This window comes from Salmo trutta, chromosome 30 (assembly GCF_901001165.1).
Source record: "Salmo trutta chromosome 30, fSalTru1.1, whole genome shotgun sequence".
NCBI classification, from domain to species: domain Eukaryota; kingdom Metazoa; phylum Chordata; class Actinopteri; order Salmoniformes; family Salmonidae; genus Salmo; species Salmo trutta.
Genome location: NC_042986.1, coordinates 20,639,204 through 20,667,173, shown reverse-complemented (window position 1 = coordinate 20,667,173; position 27,970 = coordinate 20,639,204). Strand labels below are relative to the sequence as shown.

Below are 27,970 nucleotides of genomic sequence, written 5' to 3'. Positions count from 1 at the left end.
AAAGTATCTGTAATCTGATTACAATATTTTTGCTGGTATCATAACGGATTACAGTTAACGTTTTTTTTGTAATCCCTTACATGTAACAGATTACATGTAATCCAATACTCCCCAACCCTGCTTGTCATGTAACCACAAACAAGTTGCCATTGTAAGATGGAATGTACAATATTGTGTAGAGTTTTTATGATAGCACATAAACTGGCAACTGAGTTTTATTGGTAAATCTGGAAAACTGTTCAAATGAGGACAATTAGACTTTCTCTCACTACTGCTGAGAAGAGGGTTGACCGAAGTAACCATTTTTTATGTTTAATTAGGGAGTTATAATGCTTGGGAGAGGGAGAAGCCAAGTAGTTCAGTATTTGCAAAGGCATGCTTTTCTTTCTCCAAACTGATACTTAGCTACTTACTTAATTGCATGGGCGCACACGCATACACACAGACACACGCCTGAGTGCACACCCTGTCTACTTCCCACCCCTTTTCCCGTCCTACTTGCCTTCTATCCACTTTCAGTGCATTTCTGTTGACACACAAGGATCCGATCCATGCACACACACACACAGACAGACAAACTATCACACATATTCACAGAAAGGAAAACATTTTCTCTCACGCAGATGGCTGCTAGCGCACTCTTCTCTCCCTCTCTTTCTATAAGCAGGTGTTGAAATGCAACACTAACTATTAGAGGCCGAGAGGGGGAGAGGGAGGAGAGAGAACGGGAGAGAGTGCACTTCCCCAACTGTAGCAGAGAGAGAGAGGGGACGAGAGGGATTGTCAACGAGGAGAGGGAGAGCAGAAGCCTAAAGAGGGATCTGCATGGTAAGTAACCAGACCAGTGAGCACTTTTCTTCGTTTAAAGTTCCTGTTTTTTGTTGGAGGGAGAAGAAAATAAAGATACAACGGAGGAGTCGGGACCGGGTCCCCTAGTTCCCCTTTCTGGACGAGTGGAGTAAAAATCTGAGGAAGACCCAAAGGGAAAGAAGCTGGGAGGGACACAAGGCAGTCATGGATAGCACATAGAGCCTCAGCCAGACGCTAGGATGGCCTGGATTCACACACTGTCGCTGGCAACCATCCAGTTCAGAAGCTACTGATACCCATGAGGTAGTACAGCCCATCTATCCATACATATTTGTGTATATCGCTCTGTGTGCAATGCAATGTTGAATTCAGTGAAGTGTATACTAACCAAGTGTGTAGCGTTGTTAGTTATTGTGACCTTCAGGTAAGGGGGGGGGTGGATTTTGATGTTGCATATGAAAGTTAAGCTGTCCGGTTTGTTGGGGGGTGAGTCAAAACAGTGCCATGGTGCTGCTTTCAGACTGCGTTGCTGCATGTCAGATGCACAGATTTAGAGGTAGATGAAAACAAAGATAAACAAAAACACCCTCAGTTTGACATTATATTAATATAATGTCAACTTGAGGGTGTTTTTGTTTTATTGTTATTTTCATGGCAATTGTCCTGGGAGTGTGTTCCTCCAATGTGCAGTCTGTTTCAATTATACATGGTGTGCCGTTGGAGTGAGACAGTTTGTGAGTTCAAGGGTACATTTTGAGTATCATAGGGGGTGCATTCTATACTATTTCACTGTTATGGAAATTAAACTTTATTTTAAAGTACATTTAACATCTCTACACATAATACAGTAAACTAGGCTCAATAAATAATAACAATCCCTGACGTGCACTGTAATCCAGAGAGACTGTAGTGTAGTGTAGGTCTGCAGTATACGGATACATAATATATGTAAAATACACACGCATCTGTCAATACATGGAGATACTTTAGAAACACCACACGTACAGACTCAACCTTTCACATCAATTATACAATGGAATGGCAAAATATTCCATTGGAAGCATTGTTTGCATCAATAATAGTTCCCTATCCTTTGGCATAGCATGGGAAATGAGGCTTTGCAAGGCTTTGAGGCTGGAGTGTAATGGTTACAGTAGGAGCTGTGATTAGTTGCAGAGCAGGGCAGGTAAGTGCATGTTTGGAATATGTCGGGGGAGAGGATTGTTAAAAAAATAAAAACTGCACGGCGCCGTAGTGCGCACACACTCCTTTCAAGTCTTAGTCTACACCAGATCAGTTGGAGGCCCTCTCCATAAACCTTCAGGATCTTTCAAGTGACTGCACTGTAAACTGAGGAGCAACCATGTGTGTGTTTTTCACAGCAGTGTTTGTGCAGGGAGAGTGTTTTTCTCTCCCACGCTCTGCCTTCAGGTATGTTTGTTTGCCCCTTTAACTCAGTGTCTCATAGGAACTGCAATCTAGCTAAGCTGTTTACACATCATCATGAGGAACAAACAAATGACTCAATACTGACATTCAACAGTTCAGCAATATAACTGTTTAGTGCCTGCCAGATTATGGTGTGCCTCCCAAATGGCACCCTATTCCCTATGTAGGGCACTACTTTTGACCAGAGCCTCTGATCAAAGCAAGTGTGCTACATAAGGAATAGGGTGCCATTTGGGATGCAAGCATGCTCTTATCTGCTCTGTTTCCCGAACTAAGTTTGATTTAGGCCATGTCCTCAAAGACTTCTAGTTTAGATACAGATTGATGTAGCACTAACGTATTATATTATTAATGGCTGTAGCGAGAGAGGGTGAACCAAGGTGGTGCGCGTAGAGAATACCCACAAGTCATTTAGTCTGTCTCGCTTATGACTAAGTGCATTGTCATTGGGAAAAGGCTGTGTTTGTGTGTGTGCGTATGTCTGAGTGGATGTGTGAGGGTATATGTCTGAATATGTGCTACTGATTTGCCTACAGACCAATAGTATATCTCTGCTTGTGGAGACTGATGCCTGTACAACAGCTGCTACACTCCAGGCCTATACGATGATCTGTACAGAAAAATGTATTAAGAGCCAATGAACCACGTTACATAAGAAGGTTCAACAGGTACTGAGTATACCAAACACTAGGAACATCTTCCTAATATTGAGTTGCAACCCCCCCCCCCAAACAGCCACAATTTGTCGAGACATGGACTCTACAAGGTGTCGAAAGCATTCCACAGGGATGCTGGCACACGTTGACTCCAATGCTTCCCACAGTTGTGTCAAGTTGGCTGGATGTCCTTTGGGTGGTGGACCATTCTTGATACACACAGGAAACTGTTGAGCGTGAAAAACACAGCAGCGTTGCAGTTCTTGACACAAACCGGTGCACCTGGCACCTACTACCATACCCTGTTCAAAGGCACTTAAATCTTTTGTCTAGCCCATTCACCCTCTGAATGGCACACATACACAATCCATGTCTCAATTGTCTCAAGGCTTAAAAATCCTTTAACCTGTCTCCTCCCCTTCACCTACACTGATTTGAAGTGGATTTAACAAGTGACATCAATAAGGGATCATAGCTTTCACCTGGATTCTCCTAGTCAGTCTATGCCATGAAAAGAGCAGGTGTTCTTAATGTTTTGTATACTCAGTGTAGATCACAATATTGGGTTTGTCCAAGTTGAATGTAACTTTCTTCAGGAAATTAAACAAATCTCTTGATAACATAAGAGCCCGATTCGGACATAGGAAATTGCGCCTTTCTTACGCACACCTTTCCTACGCACTTCTCAGTAGTTGGTATTAAGACTTACCTTGTGCAGCTGAGCAACGGGCTTTGCAGGCGTGGTTCCCTTGTGTGCCGCTAAATAAATGTAATTCATCCGCTGAAAACTCTCCCACTTACTGGCCAACAGATTTTCTTGTGGACTTTTCACTCAATAGGGTTTTCAGTACATTTATCTTAAGCCATCTCTTTCAAAACGGTGGTAACTTTTAGTTAGAATTTTGTCCAGACTCACTAGAATATATCTAGAGAACGGGTTCATAAAGAAAGGAAAGGGGAATAGTGAGTTGTACAACTGAATGCCTTTAACTGAAATGTAGAATATTATGGATCAATGAAAGAAAGCCATCTAAATATATGCATAACCGTCTGTTTCAGCACCAATTGGTAGATTTAAAAATACTCTAATCTTGTAGATTATTTAGTGTTAGGAAAGTATTTATGAATCATAAACTGGTGAGCAGAGCCTTTACGCACAAAAGAAAGAAAATGGTGGTTTGATTAATTCTGAAAATTGCCACACTCAGTTCTTCAACCAATGGTAATGTAGGAAGAATAGTGTACAATAGTAGGTTATACCGTCGTCTATTGTCTGCACGAACCATGGAACTGTGATGACACAGCCAAGTATTGCACCATGTGTTGGGTTCAAACTGTTACGGCTTGGTCTGTGCTCCACTCCATAACGTTTTAGTTAGCCTTTTTGGTATATTATCGACTGTTACTAATGATCCTCAGCAACAACCATATGGCCTTGACATAATTTACAGAGGATCCAAAGGTAAACAAAACAGTGTAATTAAATTGAATGATAATGTAGGCTATACCAACTGAAGGGAACTAACAGTAAATTGGCAGTTGAATCTGTGTGGGTATTAGGCCTACTGACAGTCTACTGATAGTGGCTAATATTTAACATGATAGAAATAGGAAACAGAGAAAGTTGGGGTAGCCTATAGTTAAGACATTCGAGACTGCCCATCCCTGCAAGTTAAAGGCTGTACAATTTAAATGATGCATAATGGCACAGCATTTCATAAACTTTTGTGTGGGAAAGTTGATATGCTTCAGGTTCTGCCATATGACTGGTTTCACATTTGTCACCAGCGATTATAAGGTAAAATATATCTAAAACGAGTGTCATTGATATTTACAATTCCCTTATCCAAATGGATTACTCATTTACCTAGCTCTTATCAATAGCTCTTACCAAGATGTAAATTATAGTGCATGGAGAATGGTGTTATTTATATTGAGGAGAAAAATTAAGTAGATGTTTTTTCCACTTGGAACCGGTAGGCTCGCTAGACCTTATTCATGGTTTCCTCGCGCATAAAGGTGGTGGAATTATGAGAGAATGAAGTCAAGGTCAGAATACAGTGTATCTGTAGACACACCTCCGCCACACCTTCATTTATTAGATCTCTACCCCAAATGAATAGCAGGTGAATAGCATGCTATTCTCATGCTTTAAGTTCAAGGTCAGAATTCGCATAGAGAGAAAAGTGGGTAAAAAGGGAAATGCGTTCCATTTACGTGCGCTTAACTCGGGTCGGAATCGCCCCCTCAGTGTTTTGCTCCTAAGCATGCAATTTTAGCACTACAATTTATTGTTGCGGGAAGGACAGTATTGACATGGTAATTTCACCATGTAGGCAAATATGCTAAAATATACCATAACAAATAATCTGTAAAGTTGAGAGTGACTAAAGTGCTCTTTGAATCAGACCATAAATGTCAGCCCTCAGTCTGGATAGTCACAGCCATATAGTAATGTTTGTTGTCTGGGAGAGGTGAAGGAGACAGCCATAACTTGACTGACTCAGACTCCACAGACAACAACACAGCTGTGGTGGAAACCTTTCACAGTATCACAGAGTGTCTATTTATGTGAATGCAATGGCAGAAGTACAGTAGCACATGATCCTTGCGTTTTCAACCAAATATTCCATTGATGTTCAACGTAGGTATGTTGACTGATAGAATATTGGTTCAACATATGTTTGCCTTTATCACTGATCATTGAGTCAGTGGTCAATTGTTCCTTCAAAATTACCTGTGTCTTACTATGAACTTAGTATATCCACATCAGTTAGTTATCATGTTATGACTATGTTAATCTAAGGTTTTCTTGCTGTCAGTTAATAGTTGAATGATGGACCTCCTTGAGTGATAGTGTAACGAGTGCGCTGAGAGTCGGGAAGCAAGTTCAGGGAATGAGTGATTTAATCAATAAATTAAACATAATACAAAACAATAAACACGAACACACGTGACAGTACCCCCTCCCCGACGCAAGGCTCCAGCCACAGTAAGCCGACCAAAATGACGGTCCCAGGGATCAGGAGCTGACCGGTCACCTCTGCTAAGGCGTGGGAGCACGGTGACCTAGAGTGCCGGAGAGAGAGCATACGTGACAGTACCTCTTCGTCGCGCGGCTCCAGCAGCAGGACGCCAACCACAGGGACGATCCCAGGGAGCGGACTGGTCGCCTCCGGAGACGTGAGAGCCTGATGAGCCGGCTGAGACCTCCCCGGTTGCCTCGGTTGAGGCATGGGAGCCCATTGAGCACGCTGAGGCAGGGGAGCCCGTCGAACCCGCCGAGGCATGGGAATCCGACAAACCAGCTGAGGCCTCCCAGGTAGCTCCGGTTCTGACACCCGGACCCGACATCACCACCAAAACAAAAATAACAAAAAAACTGTTCCTGATGCTTCCCTTAGGTGAGGTGTCATAATGTGAGAGTCGGGAAGCAAGTTCAGGGAGTGAGTGATTTAATCAATAAACGAAACATCATACAAAACACAAACAATGCACAGACATGAAACAGAAACAATGACGACTCGGGAAGAAACTAAAGGGAGTGAAATATAAAGGGCAGGTAATCAAGGAGATGATGGAGTCCAGGTGAGTGTCATTATGCGCTGATGCGCATAACGATTGTGACAGGTATGCGCCATAACAGCCTGGTGACCTAGAGGCAGGAGAGTTTGCACACGTGACAGATATATATATTTTTTAATTCGAGAGTGATGTGCCTTCAGATTTACAACTCAATTTACTGCAGTACACCCCTCCACCTCTTCGCCCTCCCCACCAGCCCGTTCCTTCACCTTACCTCCATACTCCCCTGTCCTCCCTCCCCTCCATCTCTCTGAGTCTGGAGCACCTGCCCCATCACCTGTCACTCAGATTGTGTGCGTTGTGTGCACTTGTGCCTGAGTGTACACATATGCATTGGTGTGGGTGGCTGGAGGTGTATCTGACTATGTGCATCTACATGCACTGCCACTGCAGGGAAGCCAGACAGGACGCTGTACCACATCCTTCCCATCCATCCATCCAACTGCTGCATGCAATCCTAGCTGTATGGCTAGCCCTTAGACACATGGTCTGGCTTTGAATTAGGAGAACTGAACATGAGAGGGGTAGGGTGGTGAGACCTACACAACTTTGTGTATTATGTTAAATGCTTTGCCCTCACTATTTGCTTTGACCTGGTTTCCAAAATGACATTTGTTTGATGAACTCTGAGAAGACAACCCACCCATAAAATAAATGGAGCGGGGTGAACCACTTTCTTATCCTTTGGCTCAGTGGCAGCTCTTTTCTCTGTTGCATGTGGAAAGTCCAGTCCATTTGTTTGTCTCCTGTTACAGATTACTGAGAAATGTTAGAGCAATGACGAGAGCCTAGCTATTCAGGGAATGTGAAAAGTGCCTGCATTTGTCAAAGGTTCTTGTTTGGGGGCTGGTCGGTAATGAATTTGGAAGTTAACTTGCTGGCCCTCATCTGTCAGAGCATAAAGCAATCAGTAATCGAATGTCTCTGTCATGTACATATAATACAAAAGATATTATTGAAGTTTCGACACATTTTCTGTAGTGAAATCCTGTTGATGCATACATTGATCAAACTTGGAAGGGCGGGAAGGATACATCTAAACATTCATAACATAAAACAACCAAACAGTGTGTTCTTTTTCCCTCGATGATATCTCATATTTTGAAAGTATTTGAAAAGATTAGATTCACAAATGAGCGTGAGCAGTGGTGCCCTGGGGCTGTGTGTGAAATGCCCTTCCTAACAGTGTTGCTTGCACACCTGTCTAGAGCTGAAGCCTGCAGGCTGTTCCAAGCACTGAGTTGGCTATGGCCCCAGCCCACAGCATCTAACATGGTATGGGGCAGGTTTCACACATGCACAAGAATACATTTCTGTCCCACAATAAAGTTCAATAGGTTTTTTTTATCAAAGAGAGATGTACAGTGTTCTTCATGAGTTAATCCCTTCACTTTTCCCTGTTAGGATTCTGTTAAAAAATTAACCCCAGATATGGCTGCAAGGTACAGCATCTAATTTATATGCCAACTTGAGAGAGGACTATAGAGTACTTTGTCCTCGCTCCAATTCACCTCCTAACCCTAATGATGCTGTGCTTTTTCCTTCTGTTTTTTTAAATTCATTTGTAGCTTCGCCCCACAGGCAAAAGCAAATATTCCTGCAAGACCTACTACATGGTCAACTTCGAGGTGGGTTCTCTACCTAACCTGATCATGTTTCAAAACAAGCAGCCCTCAGTTGACTTGTCCATACCTGTCCAGAAGATAAAGGAGAGGGTAGGACAAAAAAATGCTGGCTTGGTTCCAAACTGGAGCAGAGAAAGAAGGAGAAAACAGACACAGGGAATGAGAGAACAGGAAGTAGATGAATACAAGAGATGCATCAGCATAATGTTCAAAGTATGTACAGTGGTCCATGATCAGATCATCAAACGATCTTTGATTGACAGTTTGGGTGCAGAGAACACCTACAAAGCTGTTTGAGTGGATCTGACAAAAGGTTGTTGAAAAGTACAAATATCTCAGGCCTTCCGTTTGCTTTGTGATGACTGGTCTGTAGTTCATCAGTAGCCTACTTTTTATATCTGAATTGAGTGAAGAAACAAGTGTACTTCCTTTCATAAACTCAAATTCCTTTTGAAATCCTTCAAATACTTTGAGGGTTTGCTTTAGCCTGCCTGGAGTGCTAGGTGGGCTGGATTACACTTTTGGACTTTTTTATTGGTTCATTGCAGCAGGGAAGCTCTGTTGCAATGAACGGCTCAAGTTTTTTTTTTATGATTTCAAATAGTATTTGAACCCAGGTCTAAAAACTCATCCCTCTGACTAAACTGAGTATGTTGCTCTTCTTCCCTCACCCAGTCTGTCTCTTTGGTGGGGGGAGGGGAGGTGGTATTGTGGAGGGGGCAGGGTGTACTGGTGCCCGAGAGGGGGAAGGCAAAGCTGCACATGTCTTGTCATTTACATGCGATTTTCTCCACATTTTTGTGGGCTTTTAAATAATATATTGTTGTTTGTGCTGTCTGTTAGCTGGAATCCCGACTCTCGAGCAACAAGTCCGAGTTTGTCGAGGGTCATATATTTAACAGGACACCTTTCTAATGTTTTGTCTCTTTCAATCAAAGACAGCTGAAATCACTCTCTCGCTAGGCTCAGGTGTGTCTGTCCCCCAAGGTGCTCCTTGTATGTCCATTGTTTGTGTCAGGGTAAGCCAGGTTGTCAGTATGTCTTAATAGGGAAGGAGTAGCTGCCCCAGGCTCTGAACAGGATTAGGACCCACACCAAGTATCAACATTAATGGGGATTTCTTTCTGCTCCATGGCCTCAGAGCCTAACCTGTGGGTCTGGAGCAGACAAATGAAAATCTGAATGCCCCTTTTTAAAAACATCTATCCAGCCTTTCATGTCTATAACTAGACACTTTAGTCTTTTGATTTTGAGGAAATGGTCGCAGTAGGTGGTTCCGAGTGTTTGAAGTTGCAATCGCTTTTCAGGTGGGGTTCCATTGTAAATACATTTCATGTCATTTTCATCTCAGTATCTTCTTGCACCCAGGTGATATTTCCAATCACAAATTAATCTCCTCACATTCTCAGTGCTAGTGGACGAAAAGTTTGAGAATCTCCTCCAGAGTGCTGTACCCTCAGTTTGTCCTACTGCCCGATACCACTTTGCACATAGAAGTATAATTACTATAACTTAACTTGAATGGGAATGTGCTATGCTGCCTCACCAGCATAGTGGAGAGTCCAATGGTGTGAAATACTGTATATATATTATGTCTATGGCATAGTGGCAGAGTCCCCCAGTCTACTACAGGGAAATTAGTGTCCTGATGTGACAGGGCTTCACTGCCTTCTCACACACATATAGGATGGGGTCACACCACACCGCCAGGCCACTCCACTCCGCCTGCTCAAACACACACATCCCATAACAGACCCCATAACTCTGGATGAGAGACATGAGGGAGAAGACGCACATCTTCAGGACAGGTCTCTGTCTGTCCCCTGATTTATGGTTTCCCTTTGAAACTGGAAAGAGATAAAGAGAGATTTATGCAAATTGTTCGAGATTGAGGAGGACGGACTGTTGAAAGGCTGTTGATCAATCCCAACAGTGACACCAGTCATTATACCCTATTATTATTATTATTATTATTATTACCACTTGAAAATTGTGACCGTCACAATGTGTTTTGTTTATCTGCAGTGAATCCCATGATTCCCATGCCAGAGTGAGTGATGTATGACTATGACTAGGAATGAAAGTAACTTTCAATAAATTCCCTGGTTTTCCTTAAATCCCGGTTGGAGGTAGCCCGGAATCAGGAGGGAATAAGCAGGAAATCTGGAATCCTCCAACCAGGATTTCTGGAAAACCAGGGAATTTATTGAAAGTTCCCGGAATTTTGCAACCTTAACCATGACATTATTACCAAACAGTTCAAACTATGCTAACATGCTAACTTAAAGTGGCTGATGATACAGGCATGGAGACTTTTTATAATGATGCATCAAAATTGAATTTATGGTATCCATGTTATGAGTCTGATAAGGGATTATGCCACACATAAAAAAATGACGAACATTGTTCTTTAATCAAAACTGTTATAAAAGAGATTCCAGTGTACTAGCTACTCATTAACGATGTAGACATTCTTTCTTATTGTGGCCTACTAAAATTACAGTGGAAACGCCTACGCCAAAGTCCATAACACTCCCAGATTACACTATACAACCAAAGGCCAACTTTAAGCCTTTTGAATGGAATACATAACTTACTCGAATGCATTTATGGAGATGCCCTTGTTGGTAGTTCTGAGTAGATTAGGTGTCTAGATGGAATGGGCAGACATTGCAGGGTTGCAAGGTGTTACATGTTTTTCTGTATGATAGTAGGGACACAGTGGTATGGACTGGATATGGACAGGTTATAGACCATAGAGAAAGAGTGACTTGGACTGGATACTGTCTTATTGTACCTTTATCAGTGGCGGTCAGTGCCATTTAAGATGAGGGAATACGATTATTTTTGTTCATGAGCGTGGCCTTATTTCTATTACAGCAAATTAGATGACAGTCAGTCATATTCCATTCACCCAATTCAATGTAACATCAATAGGTTTATACTACATGATACTCAAGTTTTCCCTATACACATCATGAGGTTGCTACAACCTAGCCTATGAATGAAAGTTTGTAACGTGCACACACGTCGAGAGAAAAATCATTAGGCCCTAATCTATGGATTTCACATGACTGGGCAGGGGCACAGGTATGGGTTGACCTGGGAGGGCATAGGCCCACCCACTGGGGGAGCCAGACCTAGCCAATCAGAATGAGTTTTTCCACAAAGGGGCTTTATTACAGACAGAAATACTGGGCTGGCGTGGGCTCCCGAGTGGTGCAGTGGTCTAAGGCACTGCATCTCAGTGCTAGAGGCATCACTGCAGACCCTGGTTCGATTCCAGGCTGTATCACAACCAGACGTGATTGGGAGTCCCAAAGGGCAGCGCACAATTGACCCAACGTCGTCTGGGTTTAGCTGTCATTGTAAATAAGAATTTGTTCTTAACTGACTTGCCTAGCTAAATAAATGGAAAAAAATACACGTGATCTGCGGTTGTGAGGCCGGTTGGACATACTGCCAAATTCTCTAAAACAATGTTGGAGGCGGCTTATGATAGAAATGAACATTAAATTATCTGCCAACAGCTCTGGTGGACATTCCTGCAATCAGCATGCCAATTGCACGCTCCCTCAAAACTTGAGACATCTGTGGCATTGTGCTGTGTGACAAAACTACACATTTTAGTGGCCTTTTATTGTCCCCAGTACAAGGTGCACTTGTGTAATGATCCATGCTGTTTAATCAGTTTATTGATATGCCACAGCTGTCAGGTGGATGGATTATCTTGGCAAAGGAGAAATGCTCACTAACAGGGATATAAACTAATTTGTGCACAAAAATTTAGAGATATTAGCTTTTTGCATATGGAACATTTCTGGGATCTTTTATTTCAGCTCATGAAACATGGGACATGTTGCGTTTATATTCTTGTTCAGAAAATATGCTTTTTCCACTTGGAACTGACAGGTACACGTAACCTTATTCATTGTTTCCTCACGCGTTCAGGTGGTAGAATTATTTGTCAATTAAGTCAAGGTCAGAATACTGCATATGTAGACACACACATTTCTTTGATCTCCTCCCCAAATGTGTACCGTACCTTGCTGGCACTGGCATTTCCCCATGCTTAAGTTCAAGGCCAGAATACGCATAGAGAGAAAAGTGCTTTAGTTACATGCATGTAACTCCAGTCTGAATTCCCCCCAATTTGTTTATAGTAAGTAACACTAGCATAACGTGCCGACCTAATTTTCATGGCTCAGTGGGGGAATCATTTGTGGGTCACTCTCTCTTTTCCTCTCCCTCAATCTCTCAGAATCGCTCTCCCTTCTCTCGGTCGCTCTGAATCTCTAGACTGCTGATCATGTCATAACATCCAGGTTAAATATTAAACACTGTGAGAGATAGATGGGTCTATATTGTCAGGTGAAAGGTGATGAGGGCTGAATATGTAGTCTCACTTGGTGTGGGTGCACGTTGAAGGGTTATGGCTGAATGTGTGTGGGTCTGGCTCAGCATGCCATCTGTAGATAAAGGAGGTTGTGTGTGTGTGTGTAGGGGGGTTAGGTAGAGGATAAGTACAGGGGGCTGAGAGCTGTGTGTGGTGCAGTCTTTAATTAGAGCAGGAAGACACGGCTCAGCAGCCGCACAGAGCCAGACCTAGAGGAGAGGGGGTGGGGGGGTTTCATGCGTCCATGTTCAACCGCCATTTTGCTCCAATGAACAGACATCTTCCTTAGCGAGTATACAGTACATCTTTCACACTGCCCACAACAGATTGTTACACAATCTGTAAGAGAGAGAGAGAGAGAACAAACTGAAAGTATTTCAGGAAACTATTTGAATACTATTTGATAACAGTATACATTACAAAACCATGACAATTATTTGTGAAGGGGACCTGATTGGTTTGTTTTGGCATACATAAACTATAAACTAACTAGCGGATGAGTCATTTTGTACTGCATTTGGTACTTGGGCTACAGCAGGTTTGCTTTATGTACAACAGTAACACCTTCCATATAAGGATATAACTGTCTCCACCAGTGGTTAATAGTTGTCTCACTCAGTTTTTCAATTTAACATATCATGTCTCGTATAGAGGGAAGCCTGAATGAGAGACCAAATGATGAAGTGTTCCTTTAATAGTGACAAGTGAATACAATATAGCCTAGACTGAGTGCACACATCATTCGATATTAAACTGATTATGGCACTTGGCCAAGTATGGAAATGGTCATGTAAACACCTTACTCTGCTTGTCAAAATCGAAGTAAGCATACGTCGATAAAAACACCTGGATTTCTTTTTTCTTTCAAATTATTCGACATGTAAACAGCTTAATCAGCGGTCCGGCTGTGAATTCGATCTGCACATGTGCCAGCATCTGGAGCGCAAGCCTCCCTTTTATGCGCGAGTGAAGTGAGTTTAACATGCAAACTTTATATGTCCGAACACAGAATCAAATACCCATCGCAAAAATAACATGGTCACTGTGGTAAAACATTTATTTTCATTGCCGATTTTCTGCATTTATTTAAGTCCCATCAGGTAGCCTGATTTCAGATATGTCCATGTAAACAAGATTATTAGGGAAATGGTTATTCTTGCAAAGCATGTAAACGTTTTAAACACACTATTATATTAATCTGACTATCCATAATAATCGTATTATTGTGTGCATGCTCAGTGGGTGCTGTTTTACCAGATATGGCAAGAGGATACTATGTTAGCATATTGAAGTTTATTGCAAAAACTTTTCTCCTTTCTTATGCATTTCCCATGTGTTCTCTCAGTCATGCTTCCCGGGTATGGATTCTCCCCTCTCCCTGACTTCCAGCCTCACCTCCATGCCTTCCGTTGCCGAGGAGAGTGCCCCAGCATGTGGTTCCCGGTCTCAGACGAGTCCCAGGCTTTGAGCGAGGCCCGGGACGACAGGCCTCTCCTGCGGCAGTGCCAGCACAACCACATCGCCGTGTGTCAGCAGGAGCTGCAACCGCCTGTGACCCCCAGCGACAACGGCCATGGATCACCTACTGCAGACGCTCAGCACTCCACACCGTTGCCTCTGAATCATCGCAAACACACAAGGACTGAAGCAGAAAATGGCGGCTGGAGGAGTAACCCTGATCAAGACACTGATGCGGACCTGAGTTCAGACTCTCAGATGTTAGGGGATGACGTTGAGCTTTTTATCCGGGAAGATAGGACTGACCCTCCAGGGCAAGAGAAGTGTGAGAGACCCATGGTGGTGTCGACGGTGTTTCGTCCCCTCCACACAGCCCTCAGCCTGCCCCTGTTCCTCCCTCTGTCCTCCCTGTACAGGGACACAGACAACTGTAACTCTCAGCCACCTGGCTCTCCATCCTCACATGAGCCTCCGGAGCTGCAGACCCCAGACACTTGTCGACCCCAGAGGAGGACGTCACAGGGCTCACTCAAGGAAAAGTCAATCCGTAAGTACAGTATCTATCCATTCCACTTTTGTCAACTCTGTTAGTCCTCATCAGGAGAATGTTTCTTTCCCCCTTCATTTTGTCATCTGTAGGACATCAAAATCACACTTCAAATCTTACTTCTGAAATATTTTGTACAAGGCCATATCCAATATGCTGTAGTTTGCAGAGAAGTCTTCACCTCAGTCTTTTTTGTGTTTTGTCCTAGGGCGTAAGATGCGAGTGTACTCACCAGACAGCCTGAGCGACGATTCTCTGGCCAGCCCCATTCTGGATGGCGACTACCTCTTCCCAGGACCCTTCGATTCCTTCCTGGAGGAGGACATCGGGGGAGACCCTGTAGATGCCACGAGTCCCTCATCAACAGGGGGGACACCCAACCCTCGAAAGACTCCACCTTTTTCCGCAGAGCCGCTGCAGTTGTCAGAGCACTCATCTGTCTTGAACTGTGGGGCTGTAGAGAATTCCTCGGCTACCGGAGGAAGCTCTTTAGCCCGCTCCAGTATGGCGGAACACGAGCGGCGGCGCTTCTCAGCCTCGGAGCTGATCTCACGGCTACAGCTTTCCCAGAGAAAGAACTCGTTCACACTAAAGCTTGGCAAGTCGCTGTCAGCTCGCGTGGCCTCCCGCGACAGGCAGAACCCCAGCAACCTCAGCTCTGACTGTGAGTGTCCTGCTTCAGGGTTGAGCACCACTGCAGTATCATGTGTTAGACATGAGGTTTTTGACAGCAAATGCTATAACCAATTTTGCAAAGCTGTTTTCTATGTAAGAGGATGTTTAAACTTGAGACAACGTTCTGTAGTGGTTGTGTGTCCTTCCACTTCCATCTACTTTCTTCCTCTCCAGATAAGTCCACTTCCAGGCATCATGGCTCAGGTGGTGCCAGTGACAGTGCCCCCCATAGTCCTGTAGGACCTGCACCGCAACTGCCATCTGCTGACAATAACACGCAACAACATCGACGTAGCACCGGATTCACAATCAAAAAGTGTGTTTTAACAGCTAAAATGGATGTATTATATCAAAGTTAAACTCACAAATTTAAACTACAAATCTTAGCTGGAAGTGGGTTGTAAAGTTGTCCACTGTGAATAACACTGTTATAACGACTATAAATACTACTTTCACACAGTTTGAGGAAGAAATCCATTGAGGAGGATTGGTGCACTCCTCCCACAGTCAGCAGATCCAATCGTCTGTCACGCTTTCTCCCCAGCTGTGAGTCTTACTTTCCACTTGTGTCAACAATTTGGTTCATTCCACCTGCCTTCTCCACCTCCATTATCAATGGTATTTATATGGCATAGCAATGGTATCCGCACTCGCTCAACCACATGCTACATAACAACATAATATCTGAAAGTATTTTTTTACGTTCTGCAATATTGATTTTAATTCTCAATCACCCCTATGTACTCTTCTTACTCAATATTCTCATCTCTCTCTCTCTTTCTCTCTCCTCAGCAATTCTGTACCAGGAGTACAGTGATGTTGCAATCAACCGAGAAATCCTGAGGCAGCAGGGGGAGGAGCCAGGTGCTGAGGAGGAGCGGCTAAGGGAGGAAGGGGCTGGGGAGACTCCATCTCCATCTAATCTGTCTCCATCCAGCTCCTTTTGCTCGTCACGAGGCTCCACCTTCTCGCTGTGGCAAGACATCCCTGATGTCCGGACCAGCGGTCAGCTGGACAACTTCAGCAACGTGGAGCGCAAACTACAGGAGGTGAGAACATGAGGATGACATCAAGCCAGATTGGGATTTGGGAAGCACTCATAGAGATGGATAGAAGGTGTGCCCGATGTCCTATCTTTTGTGGAAAGTGCAGCCTCTATCCATATCTATGGCAGCACTACAGGCTTTTAGCATATCCAGTTGTTTCATCTATGGGATGGATTACCCATTTTGTTAACATAACATATTTTGATATAACATTTGTGGTCATAACATTAAATTCATAGATTTATTTTAACTCTGTTTCCCCATAATGTCTCATGATAACGTAATGATTTTAATATTTAGATAAATAAAGTATCATGTTTTTAATTGTGAGTGAGAGGTGTACCTATTGCTTCCTAAAGGCCCATAATGTCTCCTCATCACAGGCCAAGTTTGAGCTGGTGACGTCAGAGGCGTCATACATTCGGAGCCTGACCATCGCAGTGGACCATTTTATGCTGTCCCAGGAGCTGGGGGAGTGTCTGGGGGCCCAGGACAGACAGTGGCTCTTCTCCAAGCTCCCCGAGGTCAAGGACGTCAGTGAGAGGTACAGTATAGTAAAATGAATGTATGTCATGAGATTCTGTTTTTTCTGTCTTGGTTTTTCTTATTCTTCTGTTTCTCTTCAAATCAAATTTGATTTGTCACAAACAGGTGTAGACTAACAGTGAAATGCTTACTCATGGGTCCTTCCCAATAATGCAGAGAGGGAAAAAAAGAGAAAAAAAGAGAAAAATAACAACACAAGGAATAAATACACAAAATGTATAACGAGGATATATACAGGGTACCAGTACCAAGTAGATGTGCAGGGGTACGAGGTAATTGAGGTAGATATGTACATATAGGAAGAGATAAAGTGACTAGGTAACAGGCAGTGGTGTAAAGTACTTAAGTAAAAATACTTTAAAGTACTACTTAAAGAAAATAATATACTTTTTACTCCATACATATTCCCTGACATCCAAAAGTACTTGATACATTTTGAATGCTTAGTAGGACAGAAAAATTGTCCAATTCATGCAATTATCAAATGAAAATGCCTGGTCATCCCTACTGCCTCTGATCTGGCAGACTCACTAAACACAAATGCTTTGTTTGTAAATGATGTGTGAGTGTTGGAGTGTGTCCCTGGCGATCCATAAATTTAAAAAAACATTAAAATCACGCCGTCTTGTTTGATTTAATATTAGGAATGATGTATACTTTTACTATTGATACTTAAGTATATTTTAGCAATTACATTTACTTTTGATACTTAAGTAGATTTAATTTGAGTCCTTTTTTATTAAGGTATCTTTACTTTTACTCAGGTATGACAATTGGGTACTTTTTCTACCACTGGAAACAGGATGGATAACAAACAGTAGCAGCAAGGAACTCACAGCCAAGGTAAAAATACATGATTCCAACATGGATTGTCTACTCAGGGAAAACAGGGTGATAAAGGAGTTGCTACTAGACATACAAAGTCGTAGCATGCGTGAAAATAATTTTTTTCCCTCAATAATCCAGAGGGCGCGATCAGAGAATTCATGCAATCCGCCTTGAAACTTCCTATAGAGACTGTAAACAAGGTGGCTTTCCACCGAGTACAAAGACTTGGAGCTATGACTGACAAGACCAAGGGTCCCCGACCGATCATCGCAAAATTTGAAAACTACCAACAAAAGGAGCTGATCAAAAGCAGGGGAAGGGAGCTTAAAGGGACCAAATTTGGTCTCAATGACCAATTTCCAAGGGAGATAAACGAACGTCGTAAGAGACTGTATCCGGTACAAAGGCAACAACGGGAGAAGGGTAAGCGTGCCTTTATCATTGTGAACAAACTCTTTATAGATGGACAGCTATTCCGAGACAGCTCCATAACACCATGGCTGTACTAAATTCTACAGGGACTTCAGGTTACAAAAAAAAGAAAGTATGGGAACTGTAAAAATATCTGAACATTATAGATGGATATGAACACACACGTACTAAATTACATGCTCGCTTACACATACGGACTTATACATACACACACACACACAGCTGATCTCGCTCTCTTTCTTCTTCTCTTCTCTCTCTCTATTGTCGATAACTGTTTTATAATTTTGTGTTTATTGTTTGTCTAGCTTTTTTATGTATTTGTCTACATGTTTCTATATGTTTACAACAAGCAAGGGGAAGATATCAGAATAGAGGCATTGGGGAATAATAACATATTGTACGGAATACATTTGTACTGTAGTGAGAGTAATGCAAGGTCTCTTTTATGATCATGTGAAACGTCAATTGCTATGGAAATGCAGGGATGTGTTTTTCAAAGATGTTAAAGGTAATTATGACGCAACTATAACGGTGATACGATATGGATTACAATTATCATCATGAATATCAAGGCTATACATGTTACACACAGACACTCAACCATGCAAATTGGCAGAGTTATTATTTTTTGGACATCACACATTATAGTCTTACTCTTATACAGACATCATACACACTCTCACTAAATCACATCCAATATCATACACGTCAACCTACTCAGATTTACTACACACATAATATCTTGTCTCAATTTTCTAACATCTGTGGCATTGGCTCACAGGCAAACAGGCAAGGGAATAAAACAAATATTGCTAGAACCTATTTCTTGAATTCTAAATATCAGACATTTGAAAACTCTAGTTTTGACTGTCATAATACCTCTGATGGTAGTAACTTTAGAAGCACTAATTATGGTCAATTTAGACTGAGAATAGTATCTAGTTATGGTAAGGGGTGAAATAAGTATAGCCAGTTATAATTATAACAGTTTAGCAGATTGTAAAAAAAGATCAGTCTTTACATGGCTAAGAGAAAAGGAATATAACATATACTGTTTACAGGAAACTCACTACATCCTTAGATGAAGTTGCGTGGAAAAAGGAATGGGATGGTGGAATAATTTTCTGTCATGGACAAAGGAACTCAAAAGGTGTGATGATATTAATTAACAAAAATTTCGATCTGAATGTGCAAATGGTCAGGAGTGATTCGCAAGGAAGGTGGATCCTTTTGAATATGCAAGTGGACAAAAAAGAGATTTGGCTCATTAATCTATATGGTCCAAATCAGGATGATCCATACTTCTTCAAAAACATTTATACCAATTTATTGAACTTACAGGCAACAAATAATCAAATCATTATGGTAGGAGACTATAACACAGTGTTAAGTACCTCATTGGACCGTAAAGGTAATCACTCTACAAACTATCATCACCGTGCTCTGAAGGAAATCACAAATATTATGGACACATTAGAAATAGTGCATATTTGGATACTAAAAACTAGTGAGATATACATGGAAGAGACTTAATCAAGCTAGTCATCTTGACTACTTTCTTTCTCTCTTGCATCGAAGGTTAAAAAAGTTTTAATAGGAGACAGAATGTGATCGGATCATCATCTAATTGGCATTCACAAAACTTTTATAGATTTTCCACGTGGACAGGTATATTGGAAATTTAATCAAAGTTTACTGGAGGACATCTTAGTTAAAAATAAGACAAAATAATTTATAACTGAATTTTTCCAGTATAATATAGGTTCAGCAAATCCCTTTATTGTTTGGGATACCTTTAAATGTACCTTCAGAGGTAATTCAATATTCATCAATAATAAAAAAGCAGTTTCTGGCTAAAGAGACAAGACTAACAAGGGAAATCCATGAACTAATAGTACAGGTAGTTAGCAATAAAAACGATACTACAGAGATACAAAATAAGTTAGAGGAAAAACAAAACGAACTTGGGGAACTTATTCAAGAATGATCTAATGTAATCTATTACAAAAATATAGCAAACTAGATGGAATATGGAGAAAAATGCACAAAATTCTTCCTGAATCTCCAATACAGGAACGCTAACAAAAAGAATTTGCAGAAACTCGTTACAGAAGACAGAATCATCTATGATTCTCTGAATGATATTTTAAAAGAGGCAGCTAACTATTTTAGGCAGATGTTCTCTTTTCCGTATCATCCTCTCCCACTGAATGAAGATTACGGTAAGGAATTCTTTCCAAATAATATAAAAAATGGAAAATTAACAAATTTACAGAAAGATCAATGCGAAGGCCAAATTACAGAGGAAGAACTTTTTGTAGCTATTAAATCCTTTCAGTCTGGAAAAACTCCAGGGCTTGATGGCATACCAGTAGAGGTATATCAAGCCTTTTTTGATATTCTAAAAGCGCCCATTGTTAGATTTGTTTTAACTACTCCTATAGAAATGGTAGTCTGTCAGGTACTCAGCAGGAAGGTCTTATTTCGCTATTATTAAAACAAGACCCAGATGGCAAATATAAAGACCCAGTCTATTTAAAAAAACTGGAGGCCCCTTACACTTCAATATTGTGATGCAAAAATACTAGTGAAATGCATAGCACTCAGAATTAAAAGGGTTTTACCAGGTATTGTTCATCCTGATCAGACAGGGTTTTTACATGGACGGTACATTGGAGATAATATACGACAACTACTAGAAATAATAGAACATCATGAAACATCTAAGAAGCCAGACCTGGTATTTATAGCGGATTTTGAAAAGGCATTTGATAAAGTAAGACTGGGTTTTATTTATAAATGCCTGGATTTTTTCAATTTCGGTAATTATCTTTATAAAATGGGTAAAAATAATGTATAGTAGCCCCAGGTGTAAAATAGTAAATAACGGCTACTTCTCAGAGTTTTGAATTGTCAAGAGGAGTTAAACAAGGGTGTCCTCTGTTACCATATCTATTCGTTATGGCAATCAAAATGCTAGCTATTAAAATCAGATTCAATAACAACATTAGAGGATTAGAAATCCAAGGCTTAAAAACAAAGGTGTCCATGTATATTGATGACTCAAGTTTTATATTAAGTCCGCCAGCTAGATCCCTGCAATGTCTCATTGAAGATCTAGCTAACTTTTCTGTACTCACTGGACTAAAACCTAATTATGTACAATATTATGTATTGGATCTTTAAAAAATACAACTTTTACATTACCCTGCAGTTTACCTATAAAATGGGCTGGTGGTGAAGTAGACATACTTGGTATTCATATCACAAAATATATAAATAAGCTCTCCACAATGAATTTCAATAGAAAACTTGTAAAAATAGACAAGATCCTGCAACCAGGAGTTGTCTATTTATGGAAAAATTGCCCTGATTAACTCCTTAGTCATATCTCAGTTTACTCACTTACTTATGGCGCTGCCTACTCCTGATTATTCGTTTTTCAAATCATATGAGCAAAAAATATTTCGCTTTATCTGGGACGCCAAACCAGACAAAATAAAACGTGCCTATCTATATAATGAATATGAATTGGGTGGGTTGAGATTATTAAATATAAAAGCACTAAACCTCTCTCTAAAAGCTTCACTTATTCAAAAGTTTTACTTGAACCCTAAATGGTTCTTAAGGAGATAACTAAGAAAAGCTCATCCATTGTTTAAAAATTACCTTTTTCCTTTGTGCAGATTGCCATGTCTCATTTTCGTTGAATTGAAAATGATACTTTTTTCAAAGTATCTCACTTTTTATCATGTTTTATTTTGTTTGAAAAAGAATGTTTAAATGACACTGAGGGGCAGTGTTTTTACAACTAATGCCAGTTTGCATGAGGCTGATGCCGTGCAGGTGTTTGTACACACTCTCATTCAAATAAGCGCATACAAGAATACACACATACATGTAATAGTGCCAGACATGCACACAAACATATACAGTTGGCATTGCTGTTATGATTTTAGTTATCCTTGATGTCCTTTGTTTTAAATGTATTATATATATTTATTTTTTGCATCGTTTGCTGTTTTCTTCTGTCTTTTCTTTTTTTCTCTTTAATTGTATATATTTTTTTCTTCTTCTTCTTGGGGGGGGTGACTGTGGGAGGGGTCTCGAATGGTTGCGGGACAGGTATTAGGGAACTGTGGGGGGATCTTGGCGGGTTCGGGTTCACGTTTTTTGGCCTGGTGGGAGATCTGTCAATGCGCCCCTTGAGCAGGGCATTGAACCTGGATGCTTCTGTGTGTTGCTCTGAATGGGAGTCTGTTGGATGTTTGGTCTGATGTAGTTGTTGAGCGGCTTCACTGCAAGTATATTCTATGTTTCGGATATTCGATAATACATTTTTTTTTTTTTAAGTAGCAGCAGCATATGTGATGAGTCAAAAGAGTTAGTGCCAAAAGGGTCAATGCAGATAGTCCAGGTAGCTATTGGTTAACTATTTAACTTACTATTTAGCGGTCTTATGGCTTGGGGATAGAAGCTGTTCAGGGTCCTGTTGGTTCAAGACTTGCTGCATCGGTATTGCTTGCCGTGCAGTAGTAGAGAGAACAATCTATGACTTGGGTGGCTGAAGTCTTTGACCATTTTTAGGGGCCTTCCTCTGACACTGCCTGGTATAGAGGTCATGGATGGCAGGTAGCTTAGCCCCGCTGCTTTCAATATCCCTCTCTGTTTCGATCCCACGCTAGATTTTCTCTGAATCTTTCACTTTCTTTTTTACTCCCTCTCTTCATTTCTCTCTCTTCCTTTTACCTCTCTCTCTAGGTTCCTGCAGGACCTGGAGCACAGGCTGGAGGAGGACATCTTGCGTTTTGACGTGTCTGACATCGTCCTGGCCCACTGTCCCGCCCTGCGCAGGGTCTACCTCCCCTACGTGACCAACCAGGCCTACCAGGAACAGACCTACCAGCGCATGTTGTGAGCAGTCTTACTTTGTGTGTAATCTATTTTGTTTTGTTGCACATTTGAGACCGTAAGTATAATGCAAATTATGTTGCTCAGTGCCTAGTACACACGCTCGAATTGTCACTTTATACATATGGATATTGACGGTGTGCAGGTTTCTGTTCCAGCCCAGCACTAACACACCTGGTTCAACTAATCATCAAGACCAAGTGCTGGGTTGGAACGAAACCCTGTAGCTCTTCAGAAACAGGGTTCATGACCACAGATATATGTGAACCAATTCAGGAAACTAGGCGTATGTTGCAAGTCACGACTTCACAGGAGAGCCGTTTGAACTCCCAAAAAATGTTGTTAGCTAGCTAATGACAGCCTAATGTTAGATGTTAGCTAGCTAACATTGAACCTGGTTGGTTATTGCCCAGCACTGTGGTATTGTTGACACTGTTCATTGTTGTTTAACTAGCTAACGTTAGCTGGCTGGCTTGTTAGCTAATGTTACGTGACGTTGTTTGAATTTACACTTTGTTTATATAGCTAGGTTCATTGTTTACCTAGATAGCTATATGTCTTAAGCTAAAGTGTACTGTTAGCTAGCTAGCTAACATTAGTTGGCTGGCTCCTTAGCTGACGTTATTATTCATATTCCAGAGCCGTTTGCTTTTCTAGTTAGAGCCTAATGTTAGCTAGCTAACATTGAACCTGGTTGGTTAGCTCCCAGCACTGTCGCATTGTTGGCACTGTTTATTGTTGTTTAACTAGCTAATATTAGCTGGATGGCTCGTTAGTGTAACAGTGTAGGTTCCGTCCCTCTCTTCGCCCCAACCTGGGCTCGAACCAGGGACCCTTGCACACATCAACAACTGACACCCCACGAAGCATCGTTACCCATCGCGCCACAAAAGCCGCGGCCCTTGCAACGCAAGGGGAAACCCTACTTCAAGTCTCAGAGCGAGTGACGTCACTGATTGAAATGCTATTAGCGCGCACCACCGCTAACTAACTAGCCATTTCACATCGGTTACATTAGCTAGCCTTACGTGACGTGTGTACAACACCCATTGAATATGGCCGGTGTCAGTAAACATCTGCAAAGAAGTATAATGAAATTGTTGCCAGCAGAGCTGGTTAGGCTGTTTTCATGTTATCAATCATTCGCTCCGACAGCGAAACGAGATGGGTGGGGCTAAAGCTTAAGAGGGTGTGAACGATGCTGAATGGGTGTAGACGAAGAGCTCTTCACTAGATGCCAAAACGTTCAAAGGCCATTTTCTCAAAAGTGAGTTTACAAGTTGATCAACTTTAAAAGCAGAATTACTTTCCATTTGTTCTTCAATGCAGTGTATGATATACCATTTTGTAGATCTGAGTCTCTACTTTTATCCAATGTAAAAAAAAAAAAAAAAAACACTTTCAAATTTTGCTACATAAGACTGAGTCCAAGTGGTGAGTCACATATATACACATATATCTCCAATCCATACCAGTGAAGGTTTTTTCTGACCATATTGCTAGATTTAAAGTGATTTATTTTTTCTCTGTAGACAGGAGAATGCTCGCTTCCCAGGTATCCTGGCTCGTTTGGAAGAAGACCCCATCTGCCAGCGTCTTCCCCTCGCCTCCTTCCTCATACTCCCCTTCCAGAGGATCACACGGCTCAAGATGCTGGTGGAGGTACGATAGAGCACCCTTGTTCACCATAGAATTAAACTATTCATGACTGGCTGTAGGGACAAAACAATTACTCTACCTTACATCAAGTTACTGACCAGTGAATAGGCAAATATACAGCAGCAGGCTTTGCAGTGTCCTGAGGTGAAAGTTGAGATCCAAAATGTTTTACCTTCCTTCTGTCTTATAGAATATCCTAAAGAGGACAACACCAGGCTCTAGGGATGAGGACACAGCCACCAAGGCCTTCAATGAGCTGAAAAAGGTAGCATAAAATATCAAATATACCAAAAGTTGAAGTTTGGTCAATTTTTGGTTGTTATACAAAATAAATAATAGAGAAATGATTAAACTTTTTACTAATAGACTATATTTCCTAAAACATTGAAATAACCGTTCTTATCACAACAGATTATAAAGGAATGTAACTCCAGTGTGCAATCAATGAAGAGGATGGAAGAGCTCATTCACCTCAATAAGAAGATCCACTTTGAGGGCAAGGTAGATGAAAACATCTCTCATTAGGAACAACCTCATTCATTCTCAGTACACCTACTGTATATTCATGTACAATATATTCCCCTTTCCCCTATCCACTGCTGGGAATCAATGGTTTTGGACAACAACAACATCCTATTTCTTTTTATTGCCATAGTATGGATTAACCATATAATGTTTGCCCATTGTAGATTGCAAGTAAAGAAACCACATGCCTCTAACCCCAGTAATAATTAAATAACTGTTCATTCATGCTCATTAATCACATACATCTCCCCTTTTAGATATTCCCTCTGATCTCCCAGTCTCGCTGGCTGGTCAAGCATGGAGAACTGCTGGAAGTAGACACACAGACCATGAGTATTTCTGGGTCAAAGTTCAAGTTGCCCACAAGGCCTGTGTACCTGCATCTGTTCAATGACTGTCTTCTGCTGTCCAGGAGGAAGGAGTGAGTACTAAAGATGTACAATGTAGAGGGAGAATAGAAAGAAAACAGTGTTTTATATGTATGGCGTTATGCCATGCTACAGTATGCTGAGCTATGCTATGCTCTGCCACACTATGTATGGTGTTACTGTATGTCATAAATGTTGGTTGATTGAGTGATGCATGCCATACATTGACACATTTCTGTCTCTGGTCTGTCTGCAGCACGTGGAAGTTCATGGTGTTTGTTCACGCTAAGATCGGGCAGCTGAAGGTGAAGGACCTCAGTCAGAAGCTTCAGGGCATCTCAGGTTTCATCTTCCACCTGCAGCTGTGTGAGGGCCGGCAACTCAAACACCAGATCCTACTCAAGGCCCACACTGAGTGAGCTACTATACATACCACTATCATGATATGTAATGGTTGTGATAAAGTAGGAACTGACAGCATCTATGTGGGTTTTGTTTCTTCCCAGGAGTGGGAAACAAAGATGGATCACAGCCATGTTCCCCTCTGATCCATTGGAAGATATTGAGCAGGCCACTGAGAATGATGGTAAGTAGCTGCTTTATCAATAGTCTGCATAAGCAGTTACATCTTGCAGTGCTGAATAAGTATTTCAATGACTTATAAACCAACTTCAGTCATGTCACTGAGCTTCTATTGTTTCATTTACTGTAACTTGGAAAATATTGCATTACGTTTTAAAATATTTTTAAAATAGATTTTAACGGAAGTACAGCCTTTTCAGTAATTTATAAACCTTTGGTTGTTTCTCCTCTCAGATCTTTCCCAAGTTCAATGCATCAAGAGTTACCAGGCCCAAGAGCATGATGAGCTTACATTGGAGAAGGCTGATATTCTTCAAGCCAAGACCATTACAAGTGACGGTGAGAAACTCCCTTTGGCAAGCTCACATTAAACTCTATCATCATAAGTATAAACTTTAAACAGCAACTTCAGTAAAATAAAATAACACTTTACATTTTCTCCTTTAACCTAAAAGTAGTTACCCTAAAAGTAGTCTTAAACATGTAGACCACCCCAAGTGATAATGTCACTGGGTGTGTTTTTGTTTGCTGAGGTTATTGTGTATCCACAGGCTGGGTGGAGGGCATTCGGCTGTCAGACGGGGAGCGGGGCTGGTTCCCCAAAACCAATGTGGAGGAGATCACAAGTCGCAGTGCGCGTCTCCGCAACCTCAGAGAAAACATCCGCATTAAGTTTGTCACACAGAAACTGGAAGAGGAGCTCTTTTAAGTGTCCTTTCCATCCTGCAGCTTTTCATTTACACTTGGAATGTCCAATCAAACAGGGCAGCAACTCTCAACCCGTATACATTAAATCCAGCTTTTATGCAACACGAGTTATACAATAGCTGAGCAATTTTAGATGATCTGGATGTGGGAGTTTTATTTAGTCTGCAGGTGCTCATAAGGACATTATTTTTGGCATAGCTCGAGCATGAGCAATATTCTTAAGAAATATGGTTATCCAGCTGCGTAGCAGTAATTTTCTTTCACTCATGCTTGCTATGACTGCATATACAGTACAACTACTGTAACACAACTACTGGAATACTGTATCAGAAACCAAGTATTTTTCTTTGCCCCTAAGAACTATAATAGGAATAAACATAATTTCAGACATCACTTTCAACAAAACATTAAGAACTAGTGTTTGTACATCTTCCCTGTCTTTTGACTTTCACTGTTAGTTACAGCCTATTGACAATAAGAGTTGTTTACGCGTAGACAGAAATTAAGATAGTAGCACATTATATTATTGACCAACCACTAATACCATCTACATGCAGATGTTCACCATTCCAGTGACACATTAAATATTTTTTAAATATAGTTTTAAAAAAAGTTCTTAGTACTAATTGAAATGTTTGCTGTTGTGTATTTGTTTATGCTCCTATAGCTGGTTATTCTCTATGGAGATAATGATGTACATTTACATAGTGTAGATGTACTTGTTTAAATGAATAATGGCTAATTTACTATTATGACTATAATTTATGAGGGCCAGGGTCTGCCAAAAATATGCCATACCATTTTAACTAATCTTAGAACTTATAGTAGAGAAATATAAATAACAAAAGACTAATAATACATGAGCTACTTGAGATTTCTGGTTGTGAACACAATACTTTAAATGTTTTACCCCTGAAATAAATGCACATACTTTTCAGTGTTTTATATGACCACTGCTGAAATTGTTTCATATAATAATATGTAGGTGAAGCCTGAATGTTTGTGACCATGACATAAAGTTTGAGTTACTTGTACTGTACATATAAGTATTGTACATAATAAGAACACAATTTGGGAAAGGTATTTAGTTACTTTTTATTGAGTCCGTATATTTCAAGAACAATCATAACAAAGTATGGGAAAGGTCATAAACAGCACTAGATT

The 27,970-nt window shown here is 41.2% G+C and overlaps 1 protein-coding gene across 3 annotated transcripts; it reads left to right on the top strand.

Moving 5' to 3' along the window:
• The first annotated feature begins 90 nt into the window (after nucleotides 1–90).
• On the top strand, nucleotides 91–27,885 carry arhgef19 (Rho guanine nucleotide exchange factor (GEF) 19). Of its 3 annotated transcripts, none has more exons than XM_029723249.1 (16): nucleotides 91–1,113; nucleotides 13,911–14,526; nucleotides 14,735–15,190; nucleotides 15,376–15,517; nucleotides 15,662–15,747; nucleotides 15,994–16,250; nucleotides 16,631–16,791; nucleotides 22,815–22,967; nucleotides 24,497–24,626; nucleotides 24,814–24,888; nucleotides 25,035–25,124; nucleotides 25,406–25,569; nucleotides 25,773–25,931; nucleotides 26,023–26,102; nucleotides 26,333–26,437; nucleotides 26,650–27,885. In XM_029723249.1, the coding sequence occupies exons 2-16, from the start codon at nucleotides 13,953–13,955 to the stop codon at nucleotides 26,805–26,807; spliced, it is 2,790 nt and encodes a 929-aa protein (XP_029579109.1). In that variant the 5' UTR covers nucleotides 91–1,113; nucleotides 13,911–13,952; the 3' UTR covers nucleotides 26,808–27,885. The 3 variants fall into 3 exon arrangements, with proteins under 3 accessions (XP_029579109.1, XP_029579107.1, XP_029579108.1); XM_029723247.1 differs by having other exon boundaries at nucleotides 13,867–14,526; XM_029723248.1 differs by lacking the exon at nucleotides 91–1,113 and adding an exon at nucleotides 12,767–13,492 and having other exon boundaries at nucleotides 13,867–14,526.
• Nucleotides 27,886–27,970: the final 85 nt, after the last annotated feature.